Raw genomic sequence first — 21,476 nt, 5'->3', positions numbered from 1 at the left:
TGGAATATCTACCCCATAGTAACTTTGTACAAAGAAAGATATATTCCAGATTAGTATGACAAGTAACCAGAGGACAGAGTCAGAATAGCTAAATATTAGCAGCCTGATTTGGGAATGCTTTCCTAAATAAGTGTGTTTTTAGGGCCTTTCTAAAGAAGGACTTTTCTTGGAAGTTTCTTAATTAATTTGTTAGGAAGTTCCTTAGGAGAGGACATACAGAGGAAAATGTACGTCCTCTAGTCTCTTCCACATGGGCTACTCTTGGGGAAGGAATGTCAAGAAGCTTCTGAGAGTAGGATCTTAGCGATCTGATAGGTGCGTGAATTTTAAGAACAGATGAGATCCAGGGAGAATGAATATTGTGAATGGAGGAGTGTGTGATTGTGGCCAGCTTGTACTGGATTTGATATAGAATAGGGAGACAGTGGAGAGATCCCAATACAGGGGTGACATGGTCACGGACTGGAGCTCCTGTCAGGAGCCTAGCAGCTGAATTCTCTATGATCTGTAGTGGATGGGTAGTATAGGCAGGAAGGCCACTTAATAGTCACAGTGCTTTTATTAATAAAACAGAAAATGACTTTCATAAACACGCGCAAGTATTATTTTATCATTAAGTAGTGGATATTCAAAAGGGTATGAAATTCTCACTCCTCTCACTGGGGAAACTGTGCCTGGATAGAAATAAGCTGGATGGAGAATGTGACTAAAATATAACCGGCTAGCCCCAATACTCAGCAACAGCTGAGTATTGGATATGTCTATGCTATGGATAAGTCTGGTCGGACAAAATGCGGCCCTTAATATAGATGGATAACTTTACCTGGCTTGGTTGGGTTGGCTTGGCTTGGCCTCCCCCCCTCCCAAAAAAAGTGCTCTGCTAACCCTGAAAATTGTAAGTGAATATCGTTCAGTCATTTATCTCTTATTGCTGGATAATCAGCCCTTCATCACTGAAGTGAAGGGACTATGGAATTCAAACTTCCTTTTACTTTACCTATGGCAGCCATAGCAGGGAGCTGGACCTTTGCAGTTATATATATCAGCAATGATAGTTCAAAATATTTTACTGAATATATACAAAGCAGTAAACAAAACATAAAAAACTATATAAGAAAACCATCCAAAGGGCAATAGCAATGATAGCATTTTGATGTGTTTAACCTAGCACATTATTTTTCAGATCTGACGGCACCTAGACAAATACCCAGAGAAGGTTTAATAACAAAATGGCCTGATAATACTTACAACTTGCAGATCTGGGTAGGTGATATTTACAGACACATACTCCATAAACTTTGCAAATCCTTCATTTAACCAAAGGTCATTCCACCACTCCATAGTAACCAGGTTACCAAACCACTGAATAGGGAAAATAAAGAGGAAATAATGTAAACCATGAGGAAAAACATATGTCAAAGCAGTCAGGAAAAGTATCAGGATTCCTATAAACTAACCCTCTCCTGTCTTTCAGTACTGTTAGCTTGAAAACAAACCATCTGTGCCACACAGACACTGTAGATACTTTCAGAGGGTAATTTTCAAAGCCATTTCTGCAGTGAAAACAGTGCTATGCCCACAGAAATGGGCTTTTAAGAAATCTGCCACCCTATGCATGGGTCTTGCCTAGCCCTTCCCCTAGAGCACTTTAGTCACTGCAGGGCTTTTAGCAGCAGTGACTAGAGTGCTCAGGGGTAAGTGACTAGAGTGCACTTACATGCACACTTTTGCATTTTCAAGAGTATACATGGACCTTTTCTCAGAAAAGCTATCCACACAATAAGCAGGTATAAATGTATGTGGGTAGTTTTTCTGGGATAATTTTCAAAAGGAGAAATAGGTGCATACTTTCCCTTTGAAAATTAAAGTCCACAGGTAAGTCCCCCATAATGAAAGATCTGCTAACTGCTCTGTACGTACAACTATGTTTCTTCACTACCACAGATAGTATATTCTCTCAGACTTTTACATTGGCTCCTTTAATGCTGTCCCCTTTGTTAAACAACTCTCCAGTATTTTGTATTTGTATTTATTAAAATGTATTGATCGCTTAACACTGAGTAGGCCTAAGCGATTCACAATAAAACAAGCATAAAATTATTAACAAAACATAAACAGAAAAAAACATAAAATAAAAGGTCCAACCACCAACAGCACAAATTAACCATAGGCCTGCTACGATAGGAGGTTCTTCAAATGGAGTCTGTATTTATTTATTTATTTTTTTAAACTATCCTGAAGATGGAAATCACCTGATCAGACCGCTATCAGCACAGACTAGCCATAGGCCTGCTGCAGCAGGAAGTTCTTCAGTTGGAGTCTGAATTTTTTTAAACTGTCCTGAAGACAGAGATCATGTGGCAGTGAGTTCCATAAAGTAGGGGCTGCTACCGAGAATGAGGTTTCTCTGGTTGTAGTAAAGCGAGCGTGGCGAATAGATGGAATATCCAATATAGATGGAATATCCAATATTGAGAGCATCTTAAATCCCGGGTTGGTTTATAGATCCTTAAGCGGGCATTGGACCAAGAGGGAGAGTCAGAGCTCAGCAATTTGAAAGTGGTCATAGCAACTTTATACCAAATACGTTCGTGTATGGTAACACGATAAAGCAGAAGTTATTCAGCTCAGCTAATCCAGAATCAGAAAGAACTCTTTGATAACTGAATTTCATTTATTTTAAATAGAAAACAAAAAAACCCTAGAAATTCCAACTCATCAGCAAACATTTTTAGTTCTGAAATGCTTCATATATTATGATGTTTTTCATAAAATATTCAGCCTTAAGGTAATTTACAATTTGTCAATAAAACATATCAAAAGTATGCAATAAGTCTCTGCATTTAACAGTCTTCCTATCAGTCCACTGAATTCTGAAGCTATGGGAATCCTAGGGCTGCAGTTTTCAAGCAATTTTAGATAGTAAAAAAAAAAAATTCTTGCAATGGTTTCACAGAAAAATACGTTTAGAGAATTTTTGCTCCTGAGACATCTTCTGAAGTTGCAGAAAGCAAAGTTGTTCTCTGAGGACAGCAGTTCACCAGTCACTCAAGTGAGTCATGGAACACATTTTCCAACATTTCTGGTAAAGACTAAAGGGTGGATTTTCAAAGTCATCTAACTGTCTAACAATGGAGTTAGATGGCTAAATCAGCCTCCTTTGAAAACTGATCAGAGCTGAGCAACTAAATTTAGCTGTTCTACATGTGGGCAGTCATGGGGGTGATTTTCAAAGCTAGGCAATCAAAGCTAAGCACAGGGATCGCTGGCTTAAAATCTAGACGCACTATTCCTGTGCAAGGAACCGGTGATCCAGCCCCTCCTTCTGTTAAAGGCAAGTTGCTTCCTGATTTCCCCCTCCCACCTACCCAATGACAAAAACAATGAAGCCAACCGTTAAGTCCCACTCAATCTAAAAGAAACATAAGCCCCCGACCCTTCCCCATTCAGCAATCTCTTTCCTGCTCAAAGCTCACAATGCTGAGTTGGCAAAAGGTCTGGCGTCCAGTATTACTCTGGCCATCAGAGGACTTCATCTTTTTCTTTTTGGGTAGTTGGGAGGGGGATTGGGAGGCTTCATTTTCTGAACATCAGACACATGGGGGGGGGGCAACTTTTTTTTTTAACATTGGGAGAGAGTGGGAATCGGGGACATGTCAGAGGACTTTTATGTTTTGGAGATTGGGCATCTTAGTCAGCTAATGCTGATATTCAGCACTAAACAGCTACGTTTAGGCTCCCAAATCTGAGCGGTTTGAAGCTAGGAAACCATATTTTGGCTACCTAGATTTAATCCCATTTTCAACTGAAAAGCTAGCTGCTTAGGTTTGGCTGAAAAATAGCATAATTTACAAACAAGAAACAAGGTGAAGCTAACGAAATGACGTCAATCATCAAATGAATAAAAAGAGGCAGAGTCAAACATCTTAATGATTAAAAATAAATCAAAACAATTAAACCATTAAGACTTATAAAAAAGCATGCTGGGTCATCCCAATTAAAGATACACTTTCCCCAAGATTGTGTTGAACCGTACTCCCAGAAATTCCAGCGACTGGGAAGGAATCAGATGACTTTTGTCTGGGTTGACTACCCAACCTAACGAGCTGAGCATCTGAAGAACCCCGAGGACTGCTGCTCGGCAACTGCTGCTCGGCAACTTCGCTTGGATCAACCAATCGTCCAAGTAGGGATGTACTAGAAACCCCTTCTTCCTCAGGGCTGCAGCCACGACCACCATGACCTTGGTAAACACTGTGGGCGCCATTGCCAGACCAAACAGCAGTGCGCAAAACTGGAAGTGTTGGCCAAGAACCACGAAGCACAAATATCGCCGATGGTCCTGACGAATCGGAATGTGCAAGTAATCCGTCGGGTCCAGCGAAGCAAGAAACTCCCCCTTGTGCACGGACGCAATCACGGACCGGAGAGTCTCCATGCAAAAATGGGGTACCTTCAGCATCTGATTGACGCTTTTTAAGTCTAGTATGGGGTGGAAGGTACCGTCCTTCTTGGGCACCACAAAGTAGATGGAGTAATGCCCTTGTCTGAGCTCGCCTTTGGGAATGGGAATGATGGCTCCTAGGTCTTTTAAGCAGTGCAGGGTCTTTCGAACCACCTGACGTTTTTGATGGTAAGCGCATGGAGACACCAAGTAATGCTCCTGAAGCAGCCATGCAAAATGATTTGGAGGACTCATTGATCCGAGGTTATACCTACCCACTCTCCTAGAAAAAGGGACAGCCTTCCTCCTATCCTGGAATAGAGGAGTGGACCGGCCTCACTTCATTGAGCAGATTTCAGATTTCCAGATTTCAGATTCCCCCCCCCCCCCCCCCCGGCTCTGTTGGGTCGGCGCCCTCGAAAGGACTGGTTCCAGGAATGCTGTCATCTCAGAGCCTGGCGGGATGAGGAACCTGAGGATCGGGAGGCGTGAAAACAACAATACCCCCGCGTCCCCAGTCTGTCTTCTGGCAACCTGTGGACCTTGTTCTCTCCCAGCGATCTAATCAAATCCTCCAACTGTTGGCCAAACAGCAACCGCCCCTTGAAAGGCATGGAACCAAACTGAGCCTTAGAAGATACATCCGCCGCCCAGTTCCGAAGCCAAAGGAGCTGGCGAGCTGAGACCACCGAGACCATAGCCCGGCCCAAAATCCTCAGAAGGTCATAAAAGGCATCCGCACTGTAGACTATGATGGCCTCCAGCCGACCCGCTTGCGCCGCTTCTTCTGCGGGCAGCGAGGACATCGATTGCAGGGTTTGCACCCACTGGAGGCCCACTCAGAACACGAAGCTGCTGCACATGGCAGCACGGAGCCCCAGCGCCGAGACCTCAAAGTTCTTCTTAAGCTGGAACTCCAGCTTGCGAAACTGCAGATCCTTCAATGCCATAGAACCCGTCACTGGAATGGTGGTCTTCTTCGTCACTGCCGAGACTGCAGCATCAACCTTGGGAACTTTAAGGAGGTCCAGGGCATCATCCGGGAGCGGGTACAACTTATCCATAGCTCGACCGACCTTCAAGCCCAGATCAGGAGAGTCCCACTCTCGAAACAACAGGTCCGTGACCGACATGGAATGGGAAGGACCTGGCCGGACCCCTCAATTCCCTCATTGCTGGATCAAAAGTGCCCAACCGAGAGTCCTCCGGAGGGACCTCAATACCCAATTCTCCCAGAATTGGCGGGATAAGGGGTCCCAGCTCATCCCGACAGAACAACCAGACAACCCTGGGGTCATCACCGTTGACCGTAGCCATGCTCCCTTGCATAGCTGGCTGGAGCTGGTCATCCTGATCCGCGTCCCGCCCCTAATCCAGAGGGGAGGGGGTGCATCTCCATCCGAAGTGTCCAAAGTAGTAATATCCTCCGGACAGCAAGAGACCTCAGGGGATGTTTGGCCCTTGACGGGTTCGCCGTCGCCCAGCCAGGAGGCCCCCTTGTCCACCCCCTCGGAACCTGGGGTCGTTTGCAAAAACTTTCCGCCAAGACGCTTTGTCGGTTTGCGGGCTTTCAAGACCTTACGGAGTAACCAAACCAAATCCGAAGAGGAGGAGGAAGAAGACCCATCCGAGGCCCCCTCGGTGTCCATCCCCGAAGATTGCTCTCGCTTGGCCTGCTCTTCGCCTCCCCCGGAGGTCCCGGCCGTGGTGACAGGTGGGGAGGCCCACTCCCTGCCCTCAAGGCTGCCATCTCCTGCTGTCTCAAAGTTCCTAAGATGGCCTCTGTTCCTGCGCTGAGGCGGAATGGGTCCGGGGGCTGTCGCTGCCAGACGAGCCTCCCAGGCTCTTTTGCAGGTGCCCTGCGCAATCTGGAGCCGCTGCCACTGGAAATCGCAGCCAGAACCGCCGCCGAAGTTCCCTCCCTCCCCCGAAATACAGGCCGTGCAAACGCCGGTCTGGGACAGCTGTGCGCGCTGCCGCAAGCCGAGCAGGCCACGCCACGCGGCATGACTGCGAACTAAATTTAGCTCCGACCCCAGAATCAAGCGCGCCTTCAAAAACAAACACCCAGCTGCGGAACGTGACAGCGCGAACATGACGGCAAAATGAAGGGAGAATGCCGGGCTGGTACAGAAAAATAAAACTTATGAATTTCTCTCTTTTTTTTTTTTTTCAAAGGAAGCGGCTCCAATTGCCTTCGCACCGGGGGTGAGTGATCCGGGCTCCCCGGTATCACCCCCGGGCACTGCAGGTACAGGGTTCCCAACCCTCTGCTATGCTGCCTCTGCTACAAAGGGGGGATGGTCCCACCAGGACTTGCCAACCCCTGGGAGGCTTAAGGGGAAATCCTCTTCAGCCAATTCCACAGAAGAAAAGAATAATAAGAAAAAGTAAACAGGCCTTTTTTTTTTTTTTTTTTAAACTAACACCTCACAGACGCAGGGTTTTGCACCTCCACCATCTGCTGGAGACAGAAAGATACTGACAGACTCTAGGTGGCACCTCAGGGGTATAGGACAGAGTCCGCAAGATCTTGTCTGTCTCCATCTGCTGGAGGGGAGGCAAAACCCAGCTGTCCTGGACTGATCCGGGTACGTACAGGGAAAGGAAAAAATAAAAAGGTGTTTTGCAGTCCTGGGAACCAGTTCCCACCTTCTCCCCAATATGTACTAACAGGCCCTGCTGGATCGAGGTGAAACCCCCCCCCCCCCACCCTCAAATTCCTCTAAAGCCTTAAAAAAATCTTTCCAAGGTGACAGATGCTTTTTAAGGTTCCCTCCTGTTCCCCATTCCCATTCTATCCACTTGTCACCTTGAAAACACATACCCCACCCCCCAAACCCAAACCACCCCTACCAGGAGCAAGGTATCTCTTGCCTCCTCCAGGCATTTTCAGTGCTGTTCTGATAAGAGAAGCGCTGGAAGCACAGCTTACACGTTTAGGGCTTCCAGTGCTGCTTTAACAGCAGTCGTGCTGGAAGAATAAATTGTGGTTAGCTTATGCTTCCAGCGCTTCTCTTATCAGAGATACCTTGCTCCTGCAAGAGTTTTCACATCCCAGGGGGAGGCGATATGGGAGTAATTTTCAAAAGGAGTTACGCGTGTAAATGTATCTACTAGTGTAGCAATTTTCAAAAGACATTTACTCGAATAAAGTGCACTTATGTGAGTAAATCCTATGGACAATTCAATGGCATATATTGTAGCAATTTTCAGAAGCTCGCTTACCGTACTTGAATAAAGTGCATTTACCCAGTTTTACTTGAGTAAATGCTTTTTAAAATCAGGTCCAATGTGTTCTCAAGGCTGTGGGAGGGTAGAGGGTAGGTAGAATGTGGGATAGGAGGACATGAAGGAACTTAAAAAAACAAACCGGTAGATATAGTATACTTGGATTTTCAGAAGGAGTTTGACAAAGTTCCTCATGAGAGGCTTCTAGGAAAAGTAAAAAGTCATGGGATAGGTGGCGATGTCCTTTCATGGATTACAAACTGGCTAAAAGACAGGAAACAGAGAGTAGGATTAAATGGGCAATTTTCTCAGTGGAAGGGAGTGGACAGTGGAGTGCCTCAGGGATCTGTATTGGGACCCTTACTTTTCAATATATTTATAAATGATCTGGAAAGAAATACGACGAGTGAGATAATCAAATTTGCAGATGATACAAAATTGTTCAGAGTAGTTAAATCACAAGCAGATTGTGATAAATTGCAGGAAGACCTTGTGAGACTGGAAAATTGGGCATCCAAATGGCAGATGAAATTTAATGTGGATAAGTGCAAGGTGATGCATATAGGGAAAAATAACCCATGCTATAATCACACAATGTTGGGTTCCATATTAGGTGCTACAACCCAAGAAAGAGATCTAGGTGTCATAGTGGGTAACACATTGAAATCGTCGGTTCAGTGTGCTGCGGCAGTCAAAAAAGCAAACAGAATGTTGGGAATTATTAGAAAGGGAATGGTGAATAAAACGGAAAATGTCATAATGCCTCTGTATCGCTCCATGGTGAGGCCGCACCTTGAATACTGTGTACAATTCTGGTCGCCGCATCTCAAAAAAGATATAATTGCGATGGAGAAGGTACAGAGAAGGGCTACCAAAATGATAAGGGGAATGGAACAACTCCCCTATGAGGAAAGACTAAAGAGGTTAGGACTTTTCAGCTTGGAGAAGAGACGACTGAGGGGGGATATGATAGAGGTGTTTAAAATCATGAGAGGTCTAGAAAAGGTAGATGTGAATCGGTTATTTACTCTTTCGGATAGTAGAAAGACTAGGGGGCACACCATGAAGTTAGCATGGGGCACATTTAAAACTAATCGGAGAAAGTTCTTTTTTACTCAACGCACAATTAAACTCTGGAATTTGTTGCCAGAGGATGTGGTTAGTGCAGTTAGTATAGCTGTGTTTAAAAAAGGATTGGATAAGTTCTTGGAGGAGAAGTCCATTACCTGCTATTAAGTTCACCTAGAGAATAGCCACTGCCATTAGCATTGGTAACATGGAATAGACTTAGTTTTTGGGTACTTGCCAGGTTCTTGTGGCCTGGATTGGCCACTGTTGGAAGCAGGATGCTGAGCTTGATGGACCCTTGGTCTGACCCAGTATGGCATTTTCTTATGTTCTTATGTAAACAAACAAACAATGGGGAAGGTGAGTTAGGGCAATCTGCCACCCTGGTAATTTTTTAAGGCTTCAGAGGGGCTTGAAGGGGTGGAGGGCTGCTCGGTCCAGCAGGGCCAGTTAGTACATATTGGGGACGGGGGTGGGAATTGAGCTGCAACTTTACTTTTTAGCTGCAATGTGGAGGAAATTTCCAAATAACTCCCAACTAAGATTTTGAAAAATGGCTCCAAAGTTCCCATATTTAATCTGATACTCATTTTCCCCACTGTCCCTCCACCAATGTCATTAATCCAACCTCTCTGCACTGTTCCTACCACTACCTTCTACATCTGGCCCAAGTATACTAACTTTCTGTCACAGTTTTGGTTTCCACTACCTCTGCTATTCCAGGCATCCACCATAAAAGAACCCAAGATGCACGCTGCTGAATCAGATCAAAGGTTTCTTCTGAGCTGCCCTTCCTAAAACATCATAACATGACTCTTTGTCCTTGAATGTTTTTTCTATGGAAAACTGTTACTTCCTGCACTTTACTAAAGCCTGCCACATATCGGAGCATTTTTATCATCTCACTACTCTCCCTTCTTTCCTCCAGCGAGCACACTTTAAGTCTCATTGTATATGTGTATGTGTTGCAGTCCCTGAACCCTTCTCTGCTTCCATCCTCTGAATGACCTTATGTAGGTATAGCTCTATTCAAACTCTGACCCTAATCCAGAAAGACGAAATCTGAATCTGCACTGAAATGCAAATCTAATTCAGATTGTTAAAACAAATAATAAACTGCAGGCCTAACTCAGATTTTTTTTAATGTGTGTAAGTAATGAATGGATGGAGGCGTGTGCCACGCTTATTCCCTCTAGTTATCTGATAAAGGGAAACACAGAAGCCTTGAATCAGGCCCTGGGCTCTTTCACCCACAGAGTTTACCTGGTGAGCCAGTTCATGTGCTACAACCATAGTAGTCCAAAGTTTATTGGATGCAGAGGACGTTTCCAAGTCATACAGCAAAGCTGATTCTCTGTATGTGGTCAGACCCCAGTTTTCCATAGCACCAGACTGGAAGTCAGGAATAGCAGCTAGATCTTTAAAATGAAAAATAAAATCACATTTCATTTTTTCATATACAAGCACATACAAATACAATACAAATAGATAATGAAATTGCTATCAAAAAAAGATGTAATACATTTAAGCGTCAATTTTCAAAACTGTGTGGGTAGTTTCTACCAGTGAACTTTGCACCAAGTCTCAAAGGAAAAGTCCACAGATACTTTCCCCTTGAAAGTTGCCCAGGGAAAAAGTGTCTGAAGAGATTTGCACCTGCATTTTCTGCAGATATTTTTTTCCTGCAAAACTACATGCATTCTCTGCTTCCCTGATTTTACCCCACCTACTTTTCCCACGGATAAAAATGACACAATGCTGATCCCTGGATGTATATTTAACCAGCGAAAGGATGGGAAATTGTCAGACAGCCTAATTACCTGGGTAAGTGGTTTTTCAAAATTACCCTCCTAGGAGGGTACATGCATAAAGTTATGTTTTATGAGCATAAATGGACTTGAAAATTGCTATGAAATATGCTATTTTTACGCATGAATATTACCTCCTGTTATGATACTGTCCGTGGACCCCATCCCGCAGACAGGCCCTCATTTTTCTCCGTCTACGGGCGACGCCGCTGCCTTTTCATCGCAGCCCGGACCACCGCCGAGCCACACCTCCCCTTCTTCTTCTTCGCGGCCTTGCTGCTGCTGCTGCTGTTGCCTCCTCCTGCACGGCTGGAGCCACGCCGCCAACTCCTCCTCCGCAGCCCAAGTGCCATCATCGGAGCTCCACTTCAGTGGCATGGTGCCGTCACCTCCCTTCTTTTTTGGGGCAGGAGGTCGCCCCCAGCATGGCTTCTCTTCGCAACAGGAGCCGCCGCAGGCCTGCTCTCTCCTTCCACCATGCGGCAGGATGCTACTGCAGGCCTTGGCTCCTCCCACCCTCCTCCAGGGCTCCCTCTAGGCGCGGGCGCATGCCTCTCTTCATGTCTTAAAGGGCCAGAAGCAGGAAGCACCCTTCGGCCCTTCAGATGACATACCTAGGGCACTTCCTGGACCTGCCCTATAAAAAGGCCCTGCTTCAGTTCCTCAGGGCCTTCGGATCGGTTCACAACTCCCTTGGACATTCTCCAGCTTCCAAGTTCATTCTCCAGCTCCTGTTCATATGATTTCATGTTCTTCGTGTTCCTGATGTCTCCATCCGATGTCCAGGCTTTCGTCCCTCATCAGATCTCCTTCGTGGTATGTTCCAGTCCTTGGCTTCCTTTCCTGAAGCCCTGGAGTTCCTTGTCCATGCCCAGATGTCCTCTTACCCAGACGTCTTCTAGTCTGCCTGACCAAATGTCTGGATGTCCACTCATCCTGGTGTCTCTCGACCTCTAATCCAGATGTCCAGATGCCCAGATGTCCACTTGCTAAGAGATCCAGATGTCCAGATAACCCGATGTCCATGCGTCCGGAGGTACCACTCTCTTGTGTACCATTTTCCTTCATTCCTTATCTCGATACTGAAGAATCCGCATCAGCCTTGCTGTCCACTGGACTTCGTCTCCAGCCGTCCTTCATGGGAGTAAATCCATCTCATTCAGTGTCCGTCTTCGGGTGACTGGAGTCTCCTTCCAGCTGGACTTCTTCCAAGCACTGGCCAGATCCTCTTCTCACTCCTGTGCATGTTCCGCTCTCTGCTTGGTCCGTGACCAGCCTTCCAGGTTGTGTAGGGTGCACAGCGGGACAAGGTGGTCTGTGACCAGTCCATGTCGGGCTGTGTAGGGCGCCCTGAGGGACAGTGCTTCTAAGTCTCCAAAAGTCTCTTCTCTTCCCACGTCTCCAAGAGACTAGTCTCTCCCACATCTCTGAGAGTCTAGTCACTCCCACGTCTCCGAGAGTCTCGTCTATCCCATGTCTCCGAGAGTCTCGTCTCTCCCACGTCTCCGAGAGTCTCGTCTCTTCCACGTCTCCGAGAGTCACGTCTCGTCGAAGTCTCCAAAAGTCTTGTCTCGTCCAAGTCTCGTCTCTTCTATGTACTCAGACTCTTTTCTCGTTCCAGGATCCGGAGTCTCCTGTTCCAGCTCCTGGTCTCTTCGTTCCCAACCCTCTGCCTCTGTCTGACTTCACTGGGGTGTGAGGCTCAGCAGGGGGTTGATCCTGTTCGTTTCAGCTCCAGTGTACTTGCTCTGCTCTTGCCTGCACTCGCTCACCTCCCTTGGGGCATGTCTTGGGGCGCCTTCCTGAGTCGCCTCATGGACCAAGGTCTCATTCTCTCCCAGGAGCAGACGATTGTACTTTCGTGTCCCTCTTCAGGGCCTGCAGGGCGCTTTCGCAACACTTCCTTAATTTCCAGTAAATAAAGCATTCATGTTTACAATTTAGAACCAATGTTGCATTACATATTGAGCAAGCACACAAATTTACAGGTACATTTTCAAACTATCTGGGATGTTCTAGCCAGAAATAACTGATGCTAACATCCCACCCAGGGATTAACATATTGGAGGAAATTTTCAATAAGCTGCTAATAGCAAGAAACACAGGTACTTTTCATTAAAGTTACTTGAGTGCAAAGGTATCCCCATCCTTTATGCCTGCTATATCTACAGCTGGATTTAGGTAGGGGATATTACAGGCATATGTAAAATGGTGAAACGTTGTGATAGCAAAACAGAACGACGGTATATAAAACTCTATAAATAAATAAATAAACAAATAGATAAATAAATAAAATACACAGAATTTAATCCCCCAATCCAAGCCCACCTCCCAAAACTCACGTTTACAATGGTTATATGTGGCCAATGCTTTGTTAATATATTTATAAATGATCTGAAAAAGGGATTGATAAGTGAGCTGATCAAATCTGCAGACAGCACAAAATCATTTTGAGTGGTTAAATCACAAGCGGATTGTGACAAATTGCAGGAGGACCTTGCAAGACTGGAAAACTGGGCATCCAAATGGCAAACGAAATTTAATGTGGGCAAGTGCAAAGTGATACACATAGGGAAAAGTAACCCACACTGTACTGTGAAGTAACTAAGACTTGATTGAGGTCCCTCCCAACGCAACTAATCAAAACTTTGCTATGATGTGACACTTAGTTTGAGATTAAATACATTCCTTATTTAAATTGCAAATGCTTTGGACATCTCTACTTGTTAACCATGCCTTGTGTGCTTTGGATTTACCTTTGATGGTTTTGTCTTCCACCTACTGTGAACACTTTTGTTATGAAGGTAATTTTGTCAGAACTTGCATAAATTTGATGTCAAATGTGCTGCTAAATCACACCAATTTTGAAAGGGAAGGTAGGTGCCTACTTTCCCTTTGAAAATTATCCTAACGAAACTACTTGCATACAACTACACCTGTTAATTGGTGCACAGATTTTTTCTGGGAAAATTTACATACATACTTTTGAAAATTGTGAAAGTTGCATATAAGTGCTATTCCTTCCTCACCCTCACCGCCAGGAAAGTCTCTGCTCACTGCAGGTAAACTTAATGCACATAGGATATACATATGTAAGTTTACCCACCATTTCCTTAGGTAAAGCATCATTTTATCTGCAGAAATGCCTTTGAATATTCCAGCTTGCCCGTGATAAGGAAAAGTGGCATGCATAAGATCATTTTAGAATTACTGCACCGTGCGCTATCTTAGCGCTTTGCATAAGTAATTTATCAAGAGAGAGAGAGAGAGAGATTCCTTATAAGGCCTTCATAGTAGTCAATTATTTGCATCACTACGGGAGGGCCAGCTAATAACTCAACGTGAGATTTTGGTGGTGGTCTAGGGTTTTGGGGCCAGCTTTACACGCAGAGTGAGACGTACGAACAGCACATTAGACCTCAGTGAAGATTTGATGTCATTTGGAGTGAGGAAAGTCAGACTAAGATGAGATTTCTACAGTGTGCTCTCACCTCAGCTTCATAATACCCTGGTAGAGAGTCCATCAAGCTAGGGTGAGAGAACATTGTAGAAATCTCTCCTTTCTGTGACTTTCCTCACTCCAAATGATGTCAAATCTTCACTGAGGTCTACTTTGCTGTTCGTATGTCTCACTCTGCATGTAAAACTTGCCCCAAAACCCTACACCACCATCAAAACCTCACCTGCAGTTACTAGCTGGCCCTCCTATAGCAGTATAAATAGGTGACTAGTATGTGTGCCACCCCAGAGGCTCTCACTCTCTTTCTACTCCACTCCATTCCACTCCTCACCCTCACCCAAAAATGCCCGAAAAGGAATTTGCAATATTTATCACAAATTGCATTATGGCCGTTTCAGGCATACCACACAACTTAATGCCAGGAAAAAAGGTGTAGTTATTTCCAGCGTTAAAAGCATGCGATAGTATGCGTTATGCTATCGCACAGTGCGATAATGCCCCTCATTTTCATTAATCACGCCCAAACCCCTCCCCAATTCTGCTCCTTTGAACAAATTTGCCAAATTTGTATTCTCGCTGCATGCTGCGATAACTATTGCAGGCGTTATGGCATTATCGCGGGTGTTAACACCATAATGCACTTTGATGAATGACCCTGTTTATTAGCTAGACAGTGGCTGAAAATGGACCTCAAAACTTTTATGAATAAATCCAATTACATGTTGCAGCTATTGTACATATATACGAAATGATTATTTCCACAGTAACATGACTCACCTTGTTTTGGTAATGGATATGGAATGCTGAAATAATCCTCATAGAATTCTAAAAGTTTCACTGCTGCTTCCAGGGCATAATCAGCTTGGCTGATCTTCTCTGGTACAGTATACACAGATACCTTGCAGAGACAAGAGCATAGGTTATTGCAGAGTAAAGTTCATGAGTTTATAGTATATTCAGTAACATGTATGGTGAACCTGATCATTTTATTGTCATTTAAAGGGTAAATTCTCACTAGTGCTCTTAACTTCAAAGTTACACAGGTACTTTCAAACCTCCACAAACTAACTTGATACTCAAAACCCAAAATACCCACATAATCAGTGTCTGAATATTGATGTATATGGATAAAAATCAGAAGTTACTTTGAGCTGCTTCAAATGAATGCATAACATATGTGCATTAGTGGCATGCTAGTTTAGTGCATATATATTTAAAACATAAAAGTATACACATAAAGGCCACTATTCAAACAGCCCAAAAACAAATAATGTATCCAGCTAACATTAGCTGGATAAATTATCTGGGATATTCAGTGGAATAAATGTCCTGCTGAATATCCTCAAATAAAGGTATCTAGTTAACCTTAGCTAGATAACTTTAAACCTAGCTAGCCATGTTTTGAATATTGCTAGTTACGTTTAAAGTTATGTGACTAAAGTTAGCGGGATAATTTGACCCTTAACTGGCTATCTTCAAACAATAAGTGGCGATGTCCTCGAAAAAACGTGTGGCTTGGGGCCCAAATCCCAGCTCCCAAGTCCTGCCAGGCCAAGCCCTTCCATCCCCCCAAACCCCTCCAAGTATTTATTTAAAAGTGAAAGTATGATAGATCGGCAGTAGGCTGCCCACCTCCCCTCTGTCACAGCTGTCAAAGCAACATTGGAAGTGGCCAGGATTGCTGCGTACCTGCAATCCCAACGCAGTCAAGGGTTCAAATAGGTACAGAGTGAGTGGGAGGGTTAGGTTTGAGGTGGCAGGAGGGAGAGAAGGAAGCATGGATTAAAGACTCAATGTTTAAAACTAGGTATTAAGCGCATAAATGCACTTAGGGGAGGTAATTTTCAAAGGATTTATGCTTGTAAATGTAACTATAATTGTAGCAATTTTCAAAAGCCATTTACCTGTATTAAGGGCACTTATGTGGGTACATTCTATGGATAATTCATTTTTTTTAAATTTTTTTATTTATAAGATTTTACAATTAGCAATTCAAGTACCGTAATAATATTTCTTGAATCCTTATACAGGTATACATCATCAAGATACTTTTAAACAATTATAAATTTTCCAACATTTTTACCAAGAAGAAAACAAAATACTTAATATGTTTTAAACCATATACACCATACAATTTACAGTATACCTGTTATTTAGCCCACTAAATGGATCCAAAGTACACAATTCCAATTAACTAGTAATCAACATTTATTTCTCTGCTAATCCGGGGGATAAAATCTGAATAAGAGTTGACTTCTCAACCCCAGAACTATATTATGTGGGCCTAGGGGTGGAGCTATTAGTGGGTTTCATTCTATACTCAATAAACTGAACTAATTGCTCTGGTCGTAAGAATACATAAGTATTACCTTCATGTTTTTATCAAGCACTTACAGGGGTATTTCAGTATAAAGTACATTTCCATTTGAAGGATTTGGGGTTTTAATTGAAGAAATCGTTTTCTATGTTTTTGACTTGATGGTGCTAAATCAGGAAAAAGCTGTACTTTATATCCCATAAATTCTATTTGCAAAGAATTTTTTAAAGATCCAATCTCTGTCAGATTCTAACAAAAGTGTAACAATCAATGTAGAAGACTGAACTACATCTGAATCTGAGTGCTCAAAAAGTTCTGTAACATTTAAGGATTTCTCCTGACTCGGTTGTTTTTTCTGTAATTCAAATAATTTTAAACTTCCCATTTCCCTTACTTCTGTTGATTTTTTTTAATGAAGGAAGATAAAATATCTTTGAGATTATGGGCAGGGTAGCCTCCAGAATGTTCAAATTCTCTATCAGATATTTTTTATTTATTTATTTAAAAACTTTTCTATACCGTTGTTAAGTTAGATAACCATCACAACGGTTTACAGAAGGGCACGATAATGAACAAAATGGGTGGTATAAATTACAAATTAATCATGTGCCATCATAGTACGGTAACATAAACTAAGTGTGTAAGTTAAGCCTGTTTCTTAGGAACATATTAGGTGGTTTGGTTTTAACATTAATATGTTTGTGTAGGTTAAAAATAACAACTTCTAGTTTGGGGCATCCTTATCCATCAACTGTTTTTCTCCTTCTCTTTATCTTTGTAAAAAGCTTGTTAAAAAGCCAGGTTTTCAGATTAGTTATGAATATTTTCAAATTTCTCTGCAGCCTTATTTCGAGTGGCATGGTGTTCCATAGTACGGGACCAGCCAGTGACAGAGCTCTTTCCCTTACTTGCGTGAGGCGTGCTGATTTGACAGAGGGGACAGTTAGTAAAGCCTTATTAGCAGATCTCAGGTTTCTTTGTGGGACATGTACGCGCAGTGCAGTGTTAAGCCAGTTTGCTTTTTCATCGTGGATTAGTTTATGGATTATACAAAGTGCCTTATATTGTATTCTTTGTTTAATTGGAAGCCAGTGAAGTTCAGCAAGTGTTCCTGTAATGTGGTCATTCTTTTTTTTGCCAGTCAAAATTCTGGCAGCGGAATTTTGCAATATTTGCAGAGGCCGAATTGTAGATTGAGGTAGTCGTAATAGCAGGGAGTTACAATAATCTGTGCTTGCGAATATCATTCTCTGTAGAACTGTGCGAAAATTGTTTAGCGTTAGTAGAGGTTTTAGTCTTCTCAGGATCATTAGTTTTGCGTATCCTTCTTTTATTTTCAGTGATATGTGTTGTTTCATGTTTAGCTCAGGGTCGATTATTACTCCTAGATTCCTTACTTTTATTGCTAACTCAGCGGCTTGACTATTTTTGATTGTGGATGTTGGTTGTATATGGTGTATATTTTTACATTCGAGGTGTAAGAATTCAGTTTTGTCTATGTTTATTACTAGTTCCATCTGGTTTAGGAGCTGTTTGATTATTTCAAGATACATATTGGCTAGTTTCATTGTTTCTTCAATGGTGTTTATTTTTATTTATAGCTTTTCTATACCGTCGTTTAGTAATGCACTATCACAACGGTTTACAGTTAGGCACAAAATATGTCTGGTTTCTAAATTATCTATAGGGTGCCAGTTTTATACGGTAACATAGTTCAATAATATACTCTAAGTTAGAAGTGGGATGGATTTTTATTTATCTGATTATTGGGATAATCATATATGTATATACTGTTTTTAAATTAATATTTAATTGTGAGTAAAAATAATAAAAGTACTAAAAGAATAAAAAATAATACATACTGCTATTTTACAGGTGACTTTCAGCTGTATGTATTTGTTGTTATTCAGCAACCTCACTATGAAATGCTTTTTTGTAGAGCCAGGTTTTTAAGCTTTTTTTGAAGAGTTTTAATTCTTTCATTGGTCTTTCAGTAGTTGTATATCATCTGCATATATGTAATGTATGATTCCCAGTCCTGCTAGTAGGTGACATACTGTGAGGAGATAAATGTTAAGAGTGTTGCAGATAGGGCTGATCCCTGTGGTACTCCGGTTAGCAGTGTGACTTTGTCTGAAAGTGTATTTTTGATAAGTCTAATCTAACTTACTTATGTTTGAATATCAAGCCCTCAAGGATTTTCAGAGATCTTTCATCAACATTTCCCAAGTTTTTGTCTTCAACTCCATGAAATACATTTGTAGTTACTCCAGAACATAATTTACCTTGACTCCGCGTTTAGTCATCTTACTGACAGATTTAAAATCTGAAACAATGAAGGCCACTAGATAAGTGCTCATTTTAACACTAACATCAAAATGATCTTCAATGAGTCCATTGGCAAGGTTCACAGACTTTACCTAAAATGTAAACCACATTTATAAGAAGTCTAACATCTGACATGAACAAATCAAAACATTCCCAAACAAATATTTTGACAGCATAATAACTCAGTGTTGCTTTTTCCCATTTTATAAACATCTTCCCCCAGATAGCATGCCCAAGCAATACAATCTCTCTAACCAGCTGAGGGCAGGAAAGAAGACTATCAGTGCTAATCTTGCAGCAGCCACCTTCTCTCTTTTCTAATATGCCACTTCTGCTGTGCGCAAAAACCCTGCCAGATGCATCAAAAAGGAATCTTGAACCCAAGATTCCTGAACTGCAGTAGACAGTAGGGATGTGCAGAGGCAAAAATGTTTCTTTTGGTTTCTTCATTTGTTTTGTGGGCACCTCAATTTGTTTCTTTAATTTCAAAATGAAAGAAAAATATTTGTTTATTCATTCATTTGCTTGCCATTAAAACCAATGGAGGAAGCATTGCAACCTATTTTGGGCTCCAGAATAGGGGTTTTCTTTTTTTTTAAATTGAAACTTTTATTGAGAATTTTCAAAAATATAAAAAAGCACTCAACATCGGTCGGCATTTCTGAAATGTACATAAAGCAGAATAAGAATGACTATCCACAAAATTCCACCCTGCCACCCCCCATTCCCCTCCCGTATAACATCGTATAACCCCCAATGCAGTGAGGCAATTCAAGAGGTTCCTTTTCCCAGATTCCACTGCAGAAGACCAGTTTTGGAAGCTGGGTAAGGAGACACAGAAAACATAAAAATAGAAACAAAACAGCCACCAATATATTCAATGTGAGGATCACATAAGAGGTAAACAATTTTTCATACAAAGGCATCCACAAAAGGTCCCCACGCTGCTTTAAAAGAAGCCATGCGATTGTTCCGGACAGCTATTAAGGAAGCCAATCGGCAAAGGAGATGCATTCGGTCAAGGACCTGAGAAAACGAGGGAACGCCAGCTTGCTTCCACCCTATAGCAACCAGGCAACGTGCTGCAATGAAAATCTGCAAGCAATAGCATTGCTGATGTTTGTTCAAACCAGGTACAGGCAAATTTAAAAGTATATTCTCCGCCCCTGGAATTATTTGTACTTTCAACAATGTAGTTAGCCAATCGGTAACTTTCTTCCAAAAAGGAACAATTTTATCACATTGTCACCATGTATAAAAAAAATTAGCCCACTGAACCACAATTACACCAAGTGTGGCTGGTGAGGGTATAATCTGTAGAGCTTAACTGGGGTAATGTGCCAGCGATACAAAAGTTTAAAGCAATTCTCCCGCAATTGGGCCGAAATAGAGCACTTACTAGCATTAAACAATATCCCAATTGTCTTTGCTGAGAGACTTCCCAAGATCTATATACAATTTCCGAGTGTGGGTAAAGGGGTCTGACACTGGACCATTGAGAAGTATGTATATTTTGGACACTTGACCATGTATATTGTCTGCTTGAGCACAAAAATTCTCAAACATGGGCCTACTCCCTCTCAGTGTATTAAGTCTTTGCTGAGAATCTAAAAAATGTTAAACCTAGGCATAGGCCAAAAACATTCTCAGACCCCCAAAGAGTACATCTGCCCAAGTGCATTCATAGCTAGTAAATTTCTGTGCCCAAGCAGATGACCAATAGTAGTAACCCCTGTTTCCTTCCAAGAACTGAAAAGAGTCAACTGGTGACCTACTGGTAAATGAACATTATAGAAAAGGGAGGACTGAAAAAAAATAATTATAAGAGCCCACCAATTTAGTCTTCTAATGAACCCAAACTTTCATGGTAGTGTGGAAAGTCATCGGGAAACACTTCAATGGGCGCCAAGAGGAGCGAGGTTGCCATGGTAAAGCTAATATGGACATCACACCCAGCATCGCCTGCTCAATGATCACCCATTGTTTAACATATTTGAGTCTATAAAAATCTATAAGCGCTGTAATCTGTGAGGCAGCATAGTACCAAGAGAGGTTAGGGACTCCAAGACCCCCTCTTACTTTGGGCTGGAAAAGAACTATACGGGATACCCTCAGGGGGACGACGCCTGCCATGAGCAAAGAAGAGCGGCCAGGATGAAAATGGGGAGTGATAAATAAATATAACAATCGTGGTAAAAAATTCATTTTGACTTTGGCAATCCGACCAAGCCAGGAAAAACTGCCTTGCCCCCAAGTCTCTAAATCTCTATCTATGGCTTTTAGTAGTGGGACATAATTAAGATTAAAGAATTCTGAGATCCTCGCACCAATACGTACTCCCAAAGAATTAAGTGACACTCTAGCCCATTTGAAAGGAAATTTTTGTTTTATAGTAGACACATCAGAATCCGCTAAATTAATGTTTAATAGCTCAAACCTATCAAGGTTTACTTTAAAGCTTGAAACCTTGCTGAAGAAATCTATTTCACTCTCTACACCATGCAAGGATAAGCAAGGATCAGTCAAAGTGAACATGATATCGTCAGTGAATAGGGATAACTTGTAATGAGAGGAACCTAAACTGACCCCTTTGATAACACTGGAGGCTCAAACTCTAGAGGCAAAGGGCTCCAGGAATAGAGCGCATAACAGTGGGGAAAGCGGGCAAAAATATGCCCATATCCTTCATTTACCTTCACTCTTGCTGCAGGTGACTCATATAGTTTCATTATCCATTAAAGAAAGAAAGAGCCAAAGTTCATTTGCCGTAAAGTTTGGAATAGAAAAGGCCAATGAACAAGATCAAACACCTTTTCAGCA

At 42.5% G+C, this 21,476-nt stretch overlaps 1 protein-coding gene across 4 annotated transcripts in view; it reads right to left on the bottom strand.

Annotated features, from left to right (window-relative positions):
- ERAP1 (endoplasmic reticulum aminopeptidase 1) overlaps window positions 1-21,476 on the bottom strand; it is a 135,298-nt gene that overhangs the window by 95,501 nt on the left and 18,321 nt on the right. For all 4 annotated transcript variants that reach the window (XR_003852155.1, XM_029572898.1, XM_029572888.1 and 1 more), the window contains exons 4-7: window positions 18,614-18,748; window positions 14,789-14,909; window positions 10,007-10,161; window positions 1,249-1,362 (exon numbers count right to left, since the gene is read on the bottom strand). Coding sequence is in view for 3 of the 4 variants with exons in the window: in XM_029572898.1 (XP_029428758.1) it covers window positions 1,249-1,362; window positions 10,007-10,161; window positions 14,789-14,909; window positions 18,614-18,748 (525 nt within the window). In the remaining variant the exon portion in view is untranslated. The remainder of the gene's footprint in view (window positions 1-1,248; window positions 1,363-10,006; window positions 10,162-14,788; window positions 14,910-18,613; window positions 18,749-21,476) is intronic.

The sequence above is a fragment of the Rhinatrema bivittatum genome, chromosome 1, assembly GCF_901001135.1.
Source record: "Rhinatrema bivittatum chromosome 1, aRhiBiv1.1, whole genome shotgun sequence".
In the NCBI taxonomy this organism is placed as follows: Eukaryota; Metazoa; Chordata; class Amphibia; order Gymnophiona; family Rhinatrematidae; genus Rhinatrema; species Rhinatrema bivittatum.
This window is presented reverse-complemented; position numbering and strand designations above follow the sequence as displayed.